At 31.8% G+C, this 21,193-nt stretch overlaps 2 protein-coding genes across 2 annotated transcripts; both read right to left on the reverse strand.

Moving 5' to 3' along the window:
- Window positions 1-1,413: 1,413 nt before the first annotated feature.
- LOC134695762 (tripartite motif-containing protein 3-like) lies at window positions 1,414-4,742 on the reverse strand. Its single transcript, XM_063557174.1, has 2 exons — window positions 4,462-4,742; window positions 1,414-3,083 (listed from the first exon to the last, which is right to left on the reverse strand). Exons 1-2 carry the CDS (start codon window positions 4,645-4,647, stop codon window positions 1,959-1,961), a joined length of 1,311 nt encoding a protein of 436 aa, XP_063413244.1. The 5' UTR covers window positions 4,648-4,742; the 3' UTR covers window positions 1,414-1,958.
- Window positions 4,743-5,621: 879 nt separating this feature from the next.
- On the reverse strand, window positions 5,622-7,238 carry LOC134697786 (uncharacterized). The gene has a single exon (XM_063560072.1). The coding sequence runs from the start codon at window positions 7,236-7,238 to the stop codon at window positions 5,622-5,624; it is 1,617 nt and encodes a 538-aa protein (XP_063416142.1).
- Between the last annotated feature and the right edge of the window lie 13,955 nt (window positions 7,239-21,193).

Here is a 21,193-nt window from a genome sequence, read left to right on the forward strand (position 1 = left end):
TATAGAACCAGGTTTAATCCACCATTTTCTACATTTGAAAATGCCTGTACCAAGTCAGGAATATGACAGTTCTTGTCCATTCGTTTTTGATGCGTTTTGTTTTTTGATTTGCCATGTGATTATGGACTTTCCAAATTGATTTTCCTCTGAGTTCAGTATTTTTGTGATTTTACTTTTTGAGTTCAAACTGTTTTCTGAGATACTTAAACAATTTGTATGTTTATGATTTGACATAATACATGTCCATTATTGAACATAGCTAAATATATTAAAATATACAGAAAACGTTCAAACGATACCAACAGATGAAGTTTCACTCGAAAAGGTCAAATCTACGAGAACATGGCTATGTGACGTCCACAAAAAGTAAACTTTTGAAAAAAATAAGCAATTAAAGTAAGATATACGGGCATCCATGTTTTAGAAAATGAATAGTACGCATAAGACTTTTGGAATAAAGAAAATCAGTTAATAGGATTTTACGAATTTTCCTCATAACTGTATCATGGATCATTTGGAGGTCGTTAACCCTATTTTCTAAAATTCAATGTTGATTCAAAATTAAACTGGTGGAACTATATAGTGAATAAGGATACATCTGCATATAAAAACACAGTATGAAAACTTTTGTCTTAACCATAAATAAACGTAGGTGTAAAAAATTGTCAAATTTGGGGCAACTTCTCAAATAAGAGAATTTAAGTCAAATCGGTTGACACAAAGTTTGACAGCTAGTGCCCCTTTAAATTGTTTTAAAATTACGAAAATCAGAATTTTACTTTAATTTTTAAAAGTTTGAAGTTGCAAACAAAACGCCTACAATAAATGTCAGCTAAAAACGACACAAAATATAGTGAGAGGAGGGCAAACTAAGGTATGGTTATATATGAAGTACACTTGCATTATACACATTTAAAAATCGAAGGGGGTAGAAATGTGTCCTGAACTGTGGACATAATTTGTTGAAAGTAACTGCGAAAATTCATTCTTGTAAAATGGTAAAAAAAGATAAGAGGAGGGGCATAAAGCTAGTTTATGGTTACGATTGTGAGAAAATATCAACGGATTGTATCAAGAGGCCTCCTGGAGAGTTGCGGATATCAAATTGATACCCGAAAATACTACCGTGATAAGTCCATGCTTTTGCAAGGCTAAAACAACATACATGTAGGAGGTGCACATTATTTACAAACAATTATGAAAATGTTTCACTAAATAATAATAAATGGAATGGGTATAGGATGCGAATCAATACAAATGTGTATTTAAGTGTGTTGGTATGACGAATTTCATGTCATCACAAACTTAAGTTTTAAAACCCAAAAACTCATTTGAGATTCAAATCTGCATACGTATATTTTTATTCAATCAATACATTACATGTATATCAATTTGTTCTGTAAATACCTGAAAAATGTATACTATATATACTACATTATAAATTTGCTTTAAAATGTGTAAAAAAAACTTTTACAAAAATACATTATCTACTTTGTAAATCTATTTTCACATCTTTCTAGATTCTTTACATCAAATTTCAATTTATCGTAAAGAAAAGAAGTTCTGTAAATTACATTAATTCACAATACCAACAATTCAATTATTATGATGTTTTCAAATTGATAACAGAGAAAAGCACTGTATATGCATGCATTATTTTGACTCGATGATAATGCACATGTTGAACAGAATGAATTATAAAAGCAATATTACTCGTTTATATGATATTGTCAATGAAATAACAACATTTTTCTATAAATCTGCACTCTCAGACCTAATAAAATAGTTATACTATCACAGCTGTTACTAATATGAATAAGGAATGCAAATCTGACGTGTATAAAATTATGTTGATATAATAATAATGCCCATATATTTTATTTGAAAGTTAATGACTAGTTTAGTGATAACTAATACATTTTATCTTGATTTCGTTCATCAATTACATAACTCGTTATTTATATCTGTTCATATGTATACCCAGCTTTTCTAAAACAAGGACAACAAAATAATGTCATTGCTGGCGATTTTTGGGGAATCCCATTGTAAGCTTTGGTGTCCCAGGCATAGACGTGAACTTGAGAAAATTTCGTACCACGCATAGCAACAACTAGTTTTTCGTGGTGTATTCCAATATTTGTTGGTTTCACGTCCATCCCGAATTCGTAGGTATTACTGACTGGACACGTGATGAAGTCTCCCTCTGGTGAGAACATCTGTACTCGGAAATTATTGGCATCTGCAACGTAGATGTTGTCATGTTCATCAACGCAGACGCCCATTGGGTAAAACAATTCGCCATTTTCAGAACCCTGATTTCCTATTGTCAGAAGAATGGTTCCATCATTTTTATGAACTTTTACTCTGTGGTTGCCACTGTCGGATACGATGACGTTATTTTTACTATTTGTGCAAACGTAGTAAGGCAAAAGAAAGTGATTAAGGCCACTCCCACGTGACCCAAATTTGAAAGACGGTTGTTTCCTTTCCGTAAAAAATTGAACGTTGTTTTGTTGTAAACTTGTCACAATAATTTTATCTTGTCTCGTCACTGTAATACCAAAGGGGTTATCATATTTATAGAAAGATCCGAAAGAACCAATCAGTCGGCCATCTAACCCATATTCTCTGATGTTATTAGACCCAGCACGACTTACAGACAACAGAATAGTGCCAGCTCTTGTCAATGTGACGTCACGGATTGAACAATCGCAAACAAATTCACATCTGAATTCGCCTCGTAAAGAGTAAACCAAAACTTTGTTTAAACTACAGTCTGCTATAACAATGTCGTCTGTTACCTTGGAGATAGTAAGTCCTGAAACATGAACCAAACCTTGTTGTCCAACACCGAAATGTCCGAACTGAATCAACAGTCTCGCGTTTTTGTGGTTTGTAAATACTACACGTGCTTTACCCGGCTGTAGAACGGATGTTAATTCAGTAATACTATTCCTACCATAACTACCAGAAAGTTCTTTGGCGCTTATTTCCCCGCCACTAGATTCTACTGTGTTTTGTAAACTTTTGATGAAATAATTGTCAGGAAATCCACTTATACCATTTTGAGGAACATATATGATCTGAAAAAAATATTACATGTATATAATTTTTAAACTTCAGAAAAAGCTCTGATAGGTAAGTTTTCCCGTAAATTACTCAATCAAACTACCACAAGTTAATTTCTTGTCGTAGTTTAGAATGTGATATATAAGGGATGGGCTGGGCTACTGTACTACTAATGAAAGGTCCAATACCGAATCTGTACAGTCGGAAACCAGGTTGAAATAGAACAAGTCGACTGGAGTTGAGTGTGAACGCAAGCAGGTACAGTGCGGCAACTACCTTAGCTATTTAAACTTATTTAAATAGCATGTATGATTTCGCTATGCTTATAAGGCCAAATAAAATAGTATGTGTGGTTCCAGTTACATCTGAAAAAAGTTAGGGTAGGTAGGAAGGGATTTTTTTTTATTTTATGGTTTTTTTTCTACATTTAGTCTATGGGAGCATCAGTCTGACTTTAACAGTGCTTAATGAAAACTGGCAATAAAATCTTAAGGGTAGGCTAATTTCAAGATGAAAAAGTAGGGAAGGTAGGGTCACTGGAACCACGCATATATTTTTATTTGGCCTAATCTCCAGATCAGACATTTTAATCAGATTGATCAATTATATATATTTTCAACAAAGGCTATTGAACTATCGATAACTATGATTGAACTATAATAGTCGACAGCCATCTCAAATTCTAGTAACTTAGTGCATACATGTACCTTAGCTATATCATGTAGTTAAGATCACGACAACGACTGTTATATACTTTAACTTTGACGATGACAAAGCTTCAATATTAATGAAACTCGCATGATACGAAAACTGCCTATTAATCATGATCATACATGTCATATGCTAATTAAACATTTAAATGTTCTTAATCGAAAGAGGATTTTTCATAGGAATCAAATATTCCACACAAATGCACAAGTACAAATGTATCAGAAATTTTATCGAAGTCTTCAAATGTAAACGGGTATCGTTGCAATGATTCGCAATGTGCCAAATGCCTTTCAGGAGTGAAAATAAAATTGTGCATGAATGAATGCATACTTCTCTCAAACCAGTCATACCAGTCACAAATTATTTCTGTTTTCTTTTATTAACTTACAAAACTTTGAAAGGCTGTAAACATACATGTACTGTCGATAACGATAATGTGCTCATATTTAGTATAATGACTTACTTGACTTAATCCACTTCGTCCCAAGGGGGACATAGGGCGACTCATATTTAGCATAGTATACAATTAATTGTTCATACCACATTTCAACACCTTACACATTTGCGACTCAGTGAAAATCCCCGAACGCAAATTGAGACACAAAGTGAAAGTAGAGTTAAACATTTATATATATCTAAATTTAATCTTGTATTTTTTTAAATATATATCTATAATTATACCTGTCTGCATACTGGACAAGGAAAATGACCAAGATTTTCATAGCGGCTGACAATATAATCCCGAATACAATCCTCACAAAATGAATGTAAACACGAGAGAGCTTTTGGCTTTGTGAATGTCTGTAAACATATTGGACACGATAAGAAAGATTCTTGGATTTCACCAACAAGTGCGTTACTAGCCATCACATTTGAATAATATTACACCTTTCTCTTTGTGTCTCATTTGCACAAGATAGATTATATATGACAGTGTAATAGCCACATGACAGCCGGAAGTTTTCGAGTAGCTGTGTTTACAGTTTTTATCATCAGAACAGAACGATAACTACAGAGAAACTTTGAGCACATCTATTTATAGCTTCATTGAAGTTGCATTCTAAAAATAGTCTTACATTACCTTAAGGAAACCTTTTTCGTTTTTAAATCCGAAGTATAAAAAATATCAATGACCGGCCAACGTCCTTTATGGCTTTTAAACAAATAATAATTAAAAGGTAGACCAATTGCTTTGTGAAATATAGTTCAAGTTCATTATCTTATTTATCTATTAACATGTTTATATAATAAAACATGTAAAAGTTCATTTAAAAAAGTTTAAACCCAATGACAAATCGGATTGGGCATGTTCAGTCAGAGATATTTTATGCAGATATGGTTTTCATGGTGTATGGCTAAAATAATGCGTAAATAATGAGTAAATAATCACGAATTTTGATATATTTATACATGAGTTAAAAAAAAGAATGAAAGACACCTTTATTGCTGATGTCATTGCTTTTTTTCAACAATTCATCAAAATGCATATATACTTCATAGATATCCACGTCAGTTTTAATCTAACGGCGTACTACAGTACATGCTATATAAGGCATGAAGATGTTATTGTTACAGATCAGCTAAATTATCTATAGTAAAGGACCCTACAAATTAATGTAAGATACAGTCACAGAAAATAATTATATTCATAAGTACGTCTGAGTCAGTGACAACCCTACAATAGATGTATCCATCGGAACGCCATCAATGATGGTGATACATGGCTGTGTACATAATGTATACACAACTCGTCTAAACATATATATTGACATTCAAACTTTCAGTCATTTTTTTATGACATGTTCTTAGCCAATTGTTCCATTCGTCAGTATCTGCAACCGTTAGTCATATTTATTGTTCAAATCGAGCATAACAATTTGATTTCCATCTACTATCCACAAACGATCATCAAAAATCGCAACAGCCGTTGGTTTATCTAGCCCGTTTCTGGCATCAACTATACATTCTTTATATTCTAAGTCTTTGCTCAGAACATAAATACTATGATGTCGAATGTCGGATACAAATACATTGTTATTATTTGTACATATTCCATGGCATTCAAAATGTAAAGAAGGTTGATATCCAAATGTTCCATTGAATGATTCTTTACTTTCACATTTATCATTGGCTGCTTTTAAAACATTGATATAATGCAAGTTTTTATTATAGTAATATGATGATAGATATAAAACATACATATTGGTTTCCTCATTTTGCATTAGACATGGCTCATCCGTACTGTCCGCATAGAAATTAAATTCTGAGGTCAAAATGCCATCTTTGTTCATTTGTAAAATGCAATTGCTATAACCTCTTCGTTGATCTCTTGATTTCGATGTTAGATAAACTGTCAATAAGTCGTCTTTTGAATTACAGAAGCAATACGGTACCATATCCTCATCGTAAGAATTTCCTATATTGGCAAATCTTGCTAGTCGTTTGTTTTTAAGAAGTTTCATTATGACTTTACTGTTTTTTCTCAAAATTAAAACACATCCCTCCTTTAAAACAGCAATGTCATCAGCATCGTCTGCATATACCGTGTCTTCTAACAACTGATTAACCATCTTATACAATTGTCGGTCAGCAAGAATCCATGCGTCAGTATGAGATATAGGACATATTTTCTTAATGTGTCCTATTTCTTTGTTAAGATTACAAATTTGTAACGGGTGGTAATCTTTTATTTCGTCAGATGATCTTTCTATTGAATCTTCATCCACGTCGTCTTCTGTATCGAACCACTCATCTTCTGTGTCAACATCAATAGCATCATCGGTTTGTGTTGATACAGAAAAATGTGCTATTGAGGAATAATTAATTGATTCGGAGACGCCAATTTTAACTTCGTTTACATCATTTCCGCATTTCACGTCCGTGTTAAAATTTGGCCTCTGATACTTTTTCATGTTGTCACAAGCAACAGTGCATGCTTTTAATTCAGAAAGAACATAAATCATTTCCTCGAGTTTATATTCAGGCAGTGTATCCACATCAAATTTATTGACATCAGTTTGCAAATTTTCGACACGCGTTGTCAATTCTTGTGACGATATCTTGAAGTTTTTGAATATAGAATCAAGTTCTGATAAGAGACTTTTCTCATGCAAAATGATTTGATTCCTCATTTGTTCTGCATTTGTCTTAATTATTTGTTCTATTATACCTTCATCTATCGCTAACTGTCTCCAATGTTTATCGATAATGTCACTAAACTCGTCGATATTTTTTATACATTTATCCTTTTCAGAAAATAATATGCCGATTTGATCGCGGATATCCTCTTTGGCGTCTTCTAATCGACAAAGAAAATGTTTTTCGTGAAATTCTCCTAAGCACTCGAAACAAACAAAATCATGGCAATCCTTGCAATAAAGCTGATATGTTTCCTTCAAATGGAATCTGCAGTAGAAGATTTGTTTAAATTTACATGTATTTAATAACTTATCCGCCATTATAATACATATTTGTTAAAAATCTATTTAAAAATTATATTGAACAACACAAGGTTATCTACAAATCTATAAGTCTCGTCGGATATCGATTTGCACTGGATGTTTGTATAAAAAGATTATCATATGATACCATGCAAATTAATAACACTATAATTTCTTTTGTTTTTATAAGTATTTTGTTTTATGTTTTAAATTATCAATGACCTGATTTCAAAATTAACACGACGAGAACAATATATTTATCAATTAATATGCATCCTATTACAGTGATTACACACAAAACATTTTAGGCACACTTAGACTTTAGTTGCTTAGTGCTATGTCATTTGGTCTCTGATAAAGAATTGCCTCGTAGGCAGTTAACACATATTTTTTTTGCATGTTGAGTTATTAATTTTGGCATATTAACTCCATGTTGAGCATTTTTATATAATTGTAAAGTTATTGTGTTTAAGTGTTTATTAGAATACCGTTTGGTTTGATATGTACCCAACATCTTCTTTATTGAGTAAGTAATGTTCACTTTTGAAATGAACTAATGCATTAAATTGAGACAAAACAGTTGTCTCATTGGCAATCATACCACATCTTCTTTTTTATATTCAGTAGTTAAGTTATCTTACAAATAACATAAACAAAATTAGTAACATACATCATATAGTGATCTGTGGAAAGTGAATGCATGGTTTATGTTATCTTTATTAAGTAGGAGAGTAGCAAGCGATTGCCAGCACTTTAATTGAGTGTCCATTTTCGTCTGAATCAAAACTAGGGTAAAAGACGATTATTTGATATTCGGAATGAAAGGAAGAAGATAATGTTGCCAATTGATATTCTGACATGATATGACCTAAAATGACACCTTGCTATTCTGTCCAATACAATGTAGTAAATAACTTCTCACAGAAGTGCAAATGAAATTGATTGCTGAAAACAATCTGATGGTCATTCTATAATCTATAATTGTTCAGTTTCAACTTGTTATGGGCTCAGTATATGGCTCACACAATTATTAATTGTCATAATACTTGGGATATTCTGATACATAAATCAAAGGTTAACTAACAACGCCATGCATATAAAACCCAACCAAACAACAAACAAAAGTTTACAAAAACGGCACAGAATACTGCAGACTCAGCAACGCGATTCAAATAAAAAAAAAACTGGGGGGTGATCTCAGGTGATCCGGTGGGTTAAGCAGATCATGCTCAATATAGCTGGCATTCATCATTTTTTTAATTAAGAACTATAAAATTCGGTAATAAATCTAATTCGTTGGTGCCACAACAAAGAAAAAGAAGACGGGAGTGTTGTTACAACAGTTAGAAATACCATAACGGTGATCGTGATGGCTTTTCAATTTCAACATTATCTAAATGTATAAAACATTTGTTATCAATCAATTCAGTACCGACGTATTGACTACTAAGCTGATGATACCATCGGTAATTGAAAGTCCACCAGCAGCGGTATCGATCCAGTGTTTTAAAAAGTCGAAAACCACACTCTATATGCATCCGAAGCGCATATCATAACTACCATCATCAGGAATTTCCAAGGTCGAATACATTTAAAAAGCCGTGGTGTAGTGGTTAGTGCATCGGACTACTAACACAAAGGTTCCTGGTTCGATTCCCGTTTGGGATTTCAGGAAATCAATTTTCCCAATCCACTATAAATAAATATGTTTAAACTATTTAAAAACTAGATATAATCATAAAATAACGGCATTTGGAATGATATAGTATATAGATATTGACACTATGCATGATAGATAACTAATGGATCATTTAATTACACTTATTTTAAAATTAGATAACATGTTTTAATATTGCGTTATAAGTACACACATTTGTTTTGTTTTTGAAAAAGCAAAATATATCTAAAACATTAAAGCAATGCTCCTACATCCTTGTCATTACAAATTCATGCGTTTTTTCAGACTGTTTATGAAGTTTTTAAACTAAATCAGCTGAATGTTGATATTTTAGTTTGATAGAACCTAAGTTATTCATTAGTTGTAATCTACTTTGAACTAGCGTTTTGAGTAAAGCCAATTGCTGATTTTTACAGATTTTCGTATGTTAATTCAAATTATGATGTTACACCACTTCCTTGGGTAATGATATGGTTAGCGGTTCAAAACTATTTACCCCTGCCACATTTCGTACATGTCTTTTTTTTAATATGGAGCCTGTAGTACAGTGGTTTATGTTGTTTCATTTCTGTCATATTTGTTTTCGTGAAATATATTATTGGAAATTAGGCCGTTACTTTCTTTTTTCGTTTGAACTGTTTCATATTTTCATGTCAGGGCATTTAACAGTCGCAAATACGTTATTTTTTTCTCATTATTAAAGGTCAAACGGTGGCATACAATTGATTAATATCACTTCAATTTAACTCTAGCGTATAGTTTCATTGGTACACAATAGTTATCAAAAGTACCAGGATTATAATTTTATACGCCAGACGCGCGTTTCGTCTACATAAGACTCATCAGTGACGCTCTGATCAAAATAGTTAAAAAGCAAAAACAAATACAAAGTTGAGGAGCATTGAGGACCCAAAATTCCAAGAAGTTGTGCCAAATACGGCTAAGGTAATCTACTCCTGGGGTAAGAAAATCCTTAGTTTTTCGAAAAATTCAAAGTTTTGTAAACAGAAAATTTATAAAAATACACAAACCATATCTCCTCATTTGTATACTTAACAAATATACAAACCCAGCTAAGGACAGCTTTACATGAGGGGTTCAAACTTCAATTTCTTATTAATATCATATCAATTCATAAACAAACAATTTGGAAAGTTTTGTGTATAAATTATGTCAGTTCCAAAGTACCAATGCACTGACTACTGGGCCAGTGGTACCATCGGAGACGGAAACTTCCACCAAAATGGAATCTACCCAATGCTTGCAATACAATCAAAAAAGTTACTAGGCTTATAATTGTTTACCTTAGACGCACGGACTCGAGATTGACGTTCGAATTAAGTTAAAAGGTCAAATGAAGACGAATTTGAAGAGCGTTGACGACCAAAACTGCAAATAGATTTTTCCAAATACAGGTAATCTATTCCTGGGTTAGAAAATCCGTTGTATTTCGAACAATTCAAAGTTGTGTAAACAGTCAGTTTATTTTTTTATTTTTGGTGGGGTTCGTGTTGCTTATTCTTTGGTTTTCTATGTTGTGTCATGTGTTCTATTGTTTGTCTATTTGTCTTCCTTCATTTTAAATCAGTTTATTTTTTCGATTTTTTAGTTTGCCTGTCCCTCTGGTATCTTTCATCTCTCTTTGTTAAACACAAATTTGGTTAAAATAAATATGTAAATGACAGTTCACAATAGTTTGATCACAACATGTCGTTCGATTAAGTAGCCTAAATGTAAATAGAACAGCATGTCATGCACCTAACACAAGACACTAAAATTGGTAGCTATGATGAGTTTATTCACCTTAGCGATAAACAGACAACATGTGTGAATGAATCAAAATTTAATTAACCTGAGCCTCATATTTGTTTGATTTAATGCAAGGGTTTTTGTGTTGGTATAATCAATTCCAGTGTATGTTTATCTTTGAAGTAATCAAGAAGTGTTTTAACATATCTAAATATACAGCCAAAATACTCCAAAGCTTACTCTAAATGTTCGTTCTCTCGTTGTTAACATCATTATTAGATTATTTTTGTTTACCTCTTTGACTTTGACATATTTGGCGTTTAGGGGTTCTGGGGAAGGTAAATAAATACAAGAAATGCTTTTTAAACGAATGGTATTTATTAAGTGTAATTTTACATTATTATCCATTTTTCCTTTGTAAGTTACTTTCCAATGCCAAATAAGTTTGAAATCAAATTGGTTAGCCATTTCCATGCCTCGTTTAAAGTTGAATATCGACTTAAATGTAATTCATTATAATTTGAATGATTCAAATCTAAAATGAATATTTGATCTCTATCTGCTATCCATAAGTAATCACAATAGATTGCTATAGATGTTGGTTTATCTAGTCCGTCTCTTGCATCTGCTACACATTTGATATAGTTTAAATTTTCGTCAAGTGCAAAAACACTGCGATGCCGAAAGTCCGATACAAATATGTTCCCCTTTCTTGAACATATTCCGTGGGACTCAAAGCTTTGATTCGGAATATACCCAATTATGCCAGAAAATTCTTTTGCTGCTATATATTCGTATTTGGCCTTTCCTAAAACTTTAACATTATGTATGCCTCTGAAGTTCTCCTCAGCATATAAAATACATAATGCTGATTTGACATATTGCATAAGATATGGCTTTTCTAAAGGAAAGGTAGAAATCTTGAATTGTCCGGTAATAATGCCGTCCTTGTTCATTTGTACAACACAACCTTCATATCTACAACATTCGTCCCATGATTTTGAAGAAAGATAAACTGTCAATAAATCGTCAATTGAATTACAGAAGCAGTAAGGTATCAACGAATCATTACCGACGTTTGCAAATCTTACTAATCGCCTGTCTTTGAGAAGTTTGATAATGATTGTATATTTTATATTCAGAATCAAAACATATCCGTCCTTCAAAACAACAATGTCGTCTGCATCGTCTGCATACACCGTATCTTCTAAATATTGATTTGTCATCTTATATAATCGTCGGTTAGCTAGAATCCACGCATCAGTATAATTTATAGGACATACTTTCTTTATGCGTCCTATGTCTTTGTTAAGTTTATAAACGTGGAACGGGTTGTCATCTTTTATTTCGTCGGATGATCTATCAATTGAATCTTCATCAATGTCGTCTTCTGTATCAAACCACTCATCTTCTGTGTCTAAATTACCAGAATTATCTGTTTGTGTTGATACACAAATATGTATCTTCGAGGAAATATTTATTGATTCAGATGGCTGCTGATTTTTTTTCATTTTGTCACAAGCAACGGGAACGGTATAAATTCAGAACGAATATGAATAATTTTCTCCAGTTTATATTCAGTTTATCCATATTAAATTTTAGTGACGTCAAATTACAGATTTCTGACACTAGTTGTTAAATCATGTGACGATATCTTGTGTTTTTGTAACAAAGTATGAAGTTCTGATAACATATATGTCTCATGCACATTAATCTGTTCCTTCATTTGTTCTGCATTTGTCTAAGTTTGGTATAACCTTCATCTATCGTTAAATGTCTCATATTTTATTTGTTATGTCACTTAACTATTCGATATTTTTTTAAACGGTTGTCGATTATGGAAAATGAAAATCCACTATTTTTGCAGATATCATCTTCGGCGTCCTATAATCAACAAAGAAAATATGTTTTGTGAAATTTTCCAAAGCACTCGAAACAAACAAAAACATGACAATCCTTCCAATACAGCTAGTACTTTTCCTTAGTATAAGACCTGCAGAAGAAGGTTCGTTCTAATTTACCTGTATTTGATATACTATCCGCCATTATGATTTAAATTTGTTCAATCATGTATTAAACGTGTGTATGTATATTCAATGGTGTCTACAAGTTTTGTAAAGATTTATATAGAACTTAATTATAAATAAATTATCACATGATACCATAAAATAGAATAGCAATATGGTTCAAAACACTACTAAAGCATTGTTGTATTCAATTCCCATTTAATCATCGATCTCAAGTCAAAAGGTTTTTTTTCTAACATATAATAGTGTGTGTTTTAAATTTGTTATGTACTCTAACATGTTTAATAAAGACGAACCCAATTATTTTTAAGGACTCTTAATACCTTCGTTAAAGCTGGAGTTCTTTTTCAATACTCTATAAAACAAATAAGCCAAAACAAATTTGATTGCTAGAAGAACTACTGATAAATTCCTTTCACAGCACAGTAGTGTTATATGAAACATTATCATAAAAACTAAGGGCGCACGTGCCGTTGTCAATGAAATTACTAACGTCATATATAATGAAATTAACTATACCAATTTTCTTGCAAGTAAAATAGCGATAAACAGATTATCATTTATCCTCTCAACTCGTTCGCTTTCTCACTTTTGCTCAAATGAGATAATCAATCGCTACTTTCCAAATTTAGTATCTCCATCCCCTTTTTAATCAATTCGCTGTCATAGATGTCATTGACACCTGTTTGTTATATATGACACGGTACCAAACAGTATCAGATTGAATTTAACAATTCGACAACGTATTTCTTAGCAGTGATATATGAGTCCAAAATATTTCAAAATGAAAAACCTAAAACAAATTTATTTTTAATAGAAAAATTGGCGGGAAAATGTTCTTTCTTGATTTTTCATAGCTTTATCATTGACCAATCAAAGTTCTAAAAAACTGTTAAAAAATAGATAAGATTTTATAAGACTTTTACAGATGGCTTATAATTATACATGTAAAAGGTTTTTAAAAAGAAAAATGGGGGTTCATGTGCAAATTTGTTAAGGCATTCAAATTGATTAAACCAGAGGATTTCGAAAATCGGACAAACATTCCAAAACATGACAAGCAAACATCATTAATACATCATAACAGACAATCCCGGAAGACACTAGTTACATCATTCATTAACAAACAGAAATCATGATAATCTGAAAATTTTAGTCGTGAGTTCAAAGTAAGTTATCAAATTTAATTTAACAACTGTAACAGTAAATAAAATAACTACAACACAAAATATATAAAAATTTGAAACGCTTAACAAATGCAATGGCCGTCAGTGTTTTTCTCGTTTTTTCGAAAAAAAATCATTAAAAATGTGATACCTTTAATCGTGCCAATATTGTTCGTAACATTTCATTGTATTTAAAAAAATTTCAAAAGGGAAATGTGACGACGATAAATTAGGTCGTTAGTTTTCTCGTTAGAATTGTTTTCGATTGTCTTTTTGATTGTAATATGAGTGACTTCCTGAAACACAAAAACATAACGCATCTAAGGATTCAATAAACGTTCTTCGACAATAGACAGGTGTCAATTATCAAAATTAAAATCGCACCTATTTCATTAAATTAACTATCAAAGTTATATATACTGTAATTTTCAAATTAAAAAAAAAATCAAGATTTAAAAAAAAAAAATCCCTTAATTACTTGTAAAAATTGTAATAATTTTGATAAAACCCTATCCTCGAATGGCAAAATATGTTTTGCTGTAATTTGTTGACAGATTAAACAAACGTGTGCATTCAAGGAACAAATTCACTGTTTATTTGTATAACGTTTTCTACATATGATTGACTGATACAGCTTACTTAACAATTCCTTTTTGAGCATGGTCGTTTGCTTTGCTACTATATACATGATTAATCTATATGTTGTCAAAATCGAATTTAAACATTTGATCTCCATCTGCGATCCACAAAATGTCATTCAAAACTGCAATACCTGTTGGTGTATCTAATCCGTTTCTGGCATCTGCAATACACCTTTTATAGTTTAGGTTGTTTTGGTCGAGTATATAAACGCTATGGTGCCGAAAATCCGACACGTATATATCCTTCGTATCTGTACATATTCCATGACACTCAAAATGATTAGATGGATTATGTCCAAGAACTCCTTCAAAGGATTCTATTGTTTCACATTTATCATTGACTGCTTTTAATAGATTTATAATATGCATTTTTTTCGAAACGTGTCTTGGATAAAGAACACATAAATTTGAATCGACATTTTGCATAAGATATGGCTTCTCCATCAAATCTGTATAAAAATAATATTCATTTGTTACAATACCGTCCTTATTTGATTGTACAACCAAGTTTCTATAGATATAGGAAGATGTGGTGTTAGTGCCATCCCAGTTTCTATGATTTTGATACTTTGTATTTGATATCAAATAAACTGACAATATATCTTCTTTTGAATTACAAAAGCAATACGGTAACATATTACTGCTACCGACGTTGCCAAATCTTACCAATCGTCTGTTTTCAAGAAGTTTCATTATGATGTTACTTTCAGTTCTCAAAACCAAGACGTACCCTTCCTTTAAAACAACAATGTCATCAGCATCGTCTGCATACACTGTATCTTCTAAAGCATGATTTACCATCTTATATAATTGTCGGTCAGCAAGAATCCATGCGTCAGTACGAGATATAGGACATATTTTCTTAATGCGTCCTATTTCTTTGTTCAACTTATAAACGTGTAACGGGTTGTCATCTTTTATTTCGTCGGATGATCTTTCAATTGAATCTTCATCTGTTCCACCATCTGCATCAAACCACTCATTTTCTATGTCTGAACCATCAGGATCCTCTGTTTGAGTCGATACCGAAACGTGTATCTTTGAGGAAATATTCATCGATTTTGAGACATCAATCATTTCCTTTACAAATTTTAAATCTGTTTTAAAATTTGGCTTCTGATAATTTTTTACCTCTTCACAGCCAATATCGCATGCTTTCAATTCAGAAAGAACATTAATGATTTCTTCGAGTTTATATTCAGGAAGTTTTTCGGTGTTAACATGATTAAATTTAGTGACTTGTGTTCGAATATTTTCGACACGAGTTGTTAATTCCTGTGATGATAGCTGGTGAGTTTTGAACATGCTTTTAAGTCCTGATAGCAAATATTTTTCAGACAAATTTATTTGTTCCTTGTATTTTTCTGCATTCGTCTTAATTTGTTGCTCTATTTCACCTTCGTCTTCAGATAATTGTCTCATATTTTTATCGATTATTTGACGAAATTCATCCATTCTTTTTACAAAGTTGTCGTTTTCAGAAAATAACATGCTAAATTGATTCCGGATATCCTCTTCGACATCTTGCTATCGACAAAATACGTGTTTTTCGTGAAATTCTCCTAAGCACACAAAGCAAACAAAATCTTGACAATCATTGCAATAAAGCTGGTAAGTTTCCTTAGTATGGAGTCTACAAAATAAAGTTGGTTCTGATCTACATGTGATTTCCTCTGCCATAGTACATGTAGTTTGTTAAATATTATCAAAGATATATAAATGAATTATTAGTATTGTCGGTAATCGATTGACAAGTCTTCTTTTCAAAATTGTCACGTGATACCAAAGATTTAAATTGTACTTCTATTATATGCTATTGCTAATCATTGGCCTGAATCCGAAGTTAATACAACGAACATATTTGTAAATTAATATTGTGATATGTCATATTTGTATTTTCAAACCGTTTAATATATGTTTAAAACCTTTAGGCTATTAGATGTATTCCCTATGTTTCATATGGTATCTTATTAAATTTTCATATATGTTATTGATAAAAAGATAACTTATAAAATAAGATGTGAAAAAGAAATATACTTAATGAAGTATAAACAAAACACTTTTGCTTGTCTTTAGTTGGAATAACAATATGAAAGAAACAAGTGCCTTTAAAAAGTCGTGAAATAATCCTGTTTAGCATTGAAACAACAAAAGGGTACAGAATCCTTAATTACTAACAGAAACGTAACAAAAACTATTCCAAATGACAAACTTAAGGGGGCTACCATTTGATTTGCTTAGAGAGGGTTTGCTGTAGGATTTTGAAAATGAATATCCTGGCCTGTTAAAATTTACATAGTCTCCGTTAGAGTCAGAAGAAAGCAATAGAGAACTACCACCAAAAAACATAAGTAATTATTGATATTGAATATATCATAAAGTTTGGATACAAAATCGAGTACTCAACTTTTTGTTTTTTGCATAATTACAGTTTAGTCAGCGGAGATACGACTCTTCAGTTTAACATATCACGATAATAAATCATATTATCTAAAGGTAAAATAACAATAATACCGAACTCAGAGGAAAATTCAAAACGGAAAGTTCCTTATTAAATGGCTAACTGATCAAAAGCTCGAACACATCAAACAAATGGATAACACCAAATTTCTGACTTTGTATAGGCATTTTCATATGAAGAAAAACACAGCAATAATGTCCAAGAGGTAAAACCGCTGCATGCTTGTGTTATAATGCTGACTGATGTTAGCTCTATTGAAAAAAGTCAAATAACAAAAAGCCAAACTCCCAGGAATGTTCAAAACTGCAATCCCGTAATACAACAACAAATCAAAAGCTCAAACACATCAAACGAATGGATAACATCTGTCATATTCCTGACTTGGTACAGTATGTAATGCAAACCACAAGCAGGGATTGTATTGTTTTTTTTTTTATTTTGATAGTATCTTTTCAAGTTTAAAATAATTATGAACATCTATATACAATTTCAAAAAGTTCAGTTTCATTCGTTTTCATTAATTTATTTTCTTGTGTCAACTGTAATTCATGTTGTTTAATTTTTCGTAGAGCAATTACTTTTTTAGAGGAACATGCTCATTGACTAGTTCATTTAGCTTGTTTTAAAGTCTATCAACTTGAATTTATCAACATTTTTTTGGAAACTCAACCACTTGTACGTGAACAGAAGTGTATAGATATGTTAACACTCATGAGATTCTTCTAAAAGAATACAACAAACAAAACACAGCGAATTTCATACCGTTCAGTTTTGAGTTGTTGGTTTGATTGATGTATACACTGCATCATGACTGTTTTATGTGTCAACAAGTTGTTGTTTATTTACTTCACAATGAAGGTATTCGCATTTTATAGCTGATGTTTATCATTTGAAAAATCTATTTCAAGGTATCCCCCTTTTCTTTTATCCCTCTTCATAAAATGATTTATACCAAAACAATGCAAAAGCAAAACAAAAAGCAAAAAACATCAAAAAATCGTTTTCCAGACATAACTCGTAACAAAACAAGCTTCGTTTTTCAGAGGTAAGCATACGATATGTAATGCGTTTGAAACCGTTATACCCAATTTGCAAAGTTTCCTCAGAGAAGGTATTGGCAAAAATCAGTCTGGTTTTATACGTATAGTATACGTTTGTGGCTTGTGGCGTTTTTCTTGTATTTTGAAGTTGTGCTCTGCATAGTTTAAAATCTAAGAATCCCTAAAAATTTAAAACAACGACTCGATCATAAAATGAGTCTTTGTCATGGCTTTTTCGTAATAACAAACAAAAGTTTTGCCAAAATTTGATACAGTACACCTTTTTCATTGAATAATCTATACATTAAAGTTTGCACTGCATGCTATGTTAATATCAAAACATAATCTAGTAACCATGTCTAGGTCTGTTGAAACATAGTCCTCGACGGGACGGAGTAAACTCGTAAACGTACGATGAGGCGAACGATTGAAATCTTAGTTGCTAGTTGTCCCTTTCCTCTTCTATTTAGAATGTAAAATAAAAGGGGAATGTTAAAAATATCAATTCTAATTACGTGAATACTACTGGCTAAAAAAAATATAAATCTGACACAACTCATGTGATATATTGTTAGGACACCTGTCTATTGTTGCGGATCACACGTCTCCTCTAGATTTCTTTTGGTTATTTTTGTTGTTGGATTGCTGTCTCATTGACAATTACCTCTCATCTCCTTTTATTCACGCAGTACTTAAAAGTTGCTTTGTTGTAAATTGGCACATTCTTGGGTGTCTACTTTAGCATAGATGATGTTCACTTTGGTGGGCAGAGGTTGATTTTAACAATTTTTTTTTCAATCTCTCCCTTGAATCCAATTAATTTCTCTGCATTTTTTTTTATTTTGGAATCTCTTCCAATCGATATGCTTTGTTTAAGCTTTGTTCGTCTCTCTTGTTGTTGTTTTTTTAATTGTAAAAGAATTATATGTAACATGACCTGCTACACTTCATTTCATTTTTGGCCTTTACCAAATGTTTTTTCAGATTTATCATTTGAGATGTTAGTTTTCACTTGAACTTCATCGCTTATAAAGTCTGATTTGATTGTGTGATGATTTTGTATCTTGAATTGTCCTCTTTACCTTAGTTACAGTTCTGCAGTAGCTTTATATTTTGATACATTTGTATAAAACTTAATCAAACATATAAAACATAAGACACATATTTAGCGGGTAAATCTTGGGTAAGGTCCCGAATGTCGAGTGAACGAGGTTCTTAAAGGGGGCTCTCATACAAGTAGTACTGAATGCACTTTTCAGGACACCCCTCCTTCAAGAATTTATAAGGTAATCTTTAATTAAAGTCGGGTTACTTATATATACATTATAACAATTCGTAGTTGACTATTACGTGGTGGACATATTCACCGATGATTTATTTTTTCCACAATCCGGCCCTATATTGCAACATTTTGTCAGGGACAATCCTCAGTGTATGTAAAGTGCGGATCCTAAATTATCATTTTTACTGTATATGCCATAAATGTCTAATGTAGAATGATAAATAAACAGACGAACTTTTTTTAATTTTTGAAGAAAATGAAGAAAATGAATTAAAATGTATATGCTCAGAAATACATAATACTAATAAAACAAAGTTAGAGACGCGAGCAGGGTTTTATCGCGCCTATAGCCATCCAGCTGTGAAATATATACCAAAATAGGTGAATATTTAGGACATTTCACGAACAGATTGTGCAGGTGCTTTATAACTAACCGGTGAGATGTTGTTGCAGTAAAAAATATTCATTTTAATACAATTATTAAAGTTGTATAACGTAGAATATGTTTTGTCATTCAGTTTCTTCATATTTAACTAAATTCCACTATGATGATTTCGTAATGCTAGTCATGTTTACTGTCAAATAATGATACTATTCTCTCATTTTCACTGTGGAGCGAATCATTAGTATTGTATATGCGGTGCATTTTTACTGTATAATTTTTTATTTTTTTTATCTATTACAGCTCATTTCTTTAAGCATGTAGAGCAAGACTTTAGTTGATTTGCTTGCTTTTTTTTATTGGATAATCATTATGATAACACCCAATTTAATTCAAATATTAAAAATACAGGTTAAACTATGCCTATTCATATTGTTTCAAAATGTCAATCTTATTTACAAAATTTGTATAAACAATTATACGAACAAAGCAAGCAAGCCAACCAAAGTTTTGCTTTACATGCATTAGGAAATTAGCTGTAAAGCCTTAATTTAGCCGACTTGCTCAAACAATAGATAAAGTAAGAGAAAGATTTGATAAAATTTAACTTACGGAGGAAAGTTTGGTTTTAAAACACTATAATAAATTCAATAGAAATAACATTTATTCCAAATGTATTCCATTTAGTTTCTCATAAAGCGTATAGGGATCTTTATCCTTATTTGTTCTTATCCATTTCCATGACACTTCACCACTAATTACGTACATCTTGATATAGATTGCACCTTTGTTTTCCCGTTTAAAAGGTTTTACACTTGGAGCCCTTTATAACTTGCTGTTCGGTGTGAGCCAAGACTCCATGTTGAATAGATATAGGAAGATGTGGTGTGAGTGTCAATGAGACAACTCTCCATCCAAATAACAATTTAAAAATTAAACCATTATAGGTTAAAGTACGGCCTTCAACACGGAGCCTTGGCTCACACCGAACAACAAGCTATAAAGGGCCCCAAAATTACTAGTGTAAAACCATTCAAACGGGAAAACCAACGGTCTAATCTATATAAACAAAACGAGAAACGAGAAACACGTATATATTACATAAACAAACGACAACTACTGTACATCAAATTCCTGACTTAGGACAGGTGCAAACATGAAGACCGTATTTTGACGTATAATGGTCTACTTTTATAAATTGTAACTCGGATGGAGAGTTGTCACATACGACATCTATATATGGCTCAAAAACGAAACGAGACGGGATAAAAAGGGATAAAAAAATCTACGCTACTTTTTTAATATATTTATAATGGGCTTAATATGAGTCAAAATACTAGTAGAGTAAAATAGTGGGTCGCATATGGGTATAAGCGTCACGCCGGATTGCCGATTTTTTCGCAAGCGTGACAGGTGAAAGTCAAATGATTGTGTAGTGAAAAACGGGAAATGAAGTCTTGTCTTTCAATAACAAATGTATCCGATGCATGCATTTTTTTTTATATTTTTGGTCCCTTTTTCAATTTTGTGGGGTCCAAATTTATAGA

The sequence above is a fragment of the Mytilus trossulus genome, chromosome 14 (assembly GCF_036588685.1).
Source record: "Mytilus trossulus isolate FHL-02 chromosome 14, PNRI_Mtr1.1.1.hap1, whole genome shotgun sequence".
Taxonomy (NCBI): Eukaryota; Metazoa; Mollusca; class Bivalvia; order Mytilida; family Mytilidae; genus Mytilus; species Mytilus trossulus.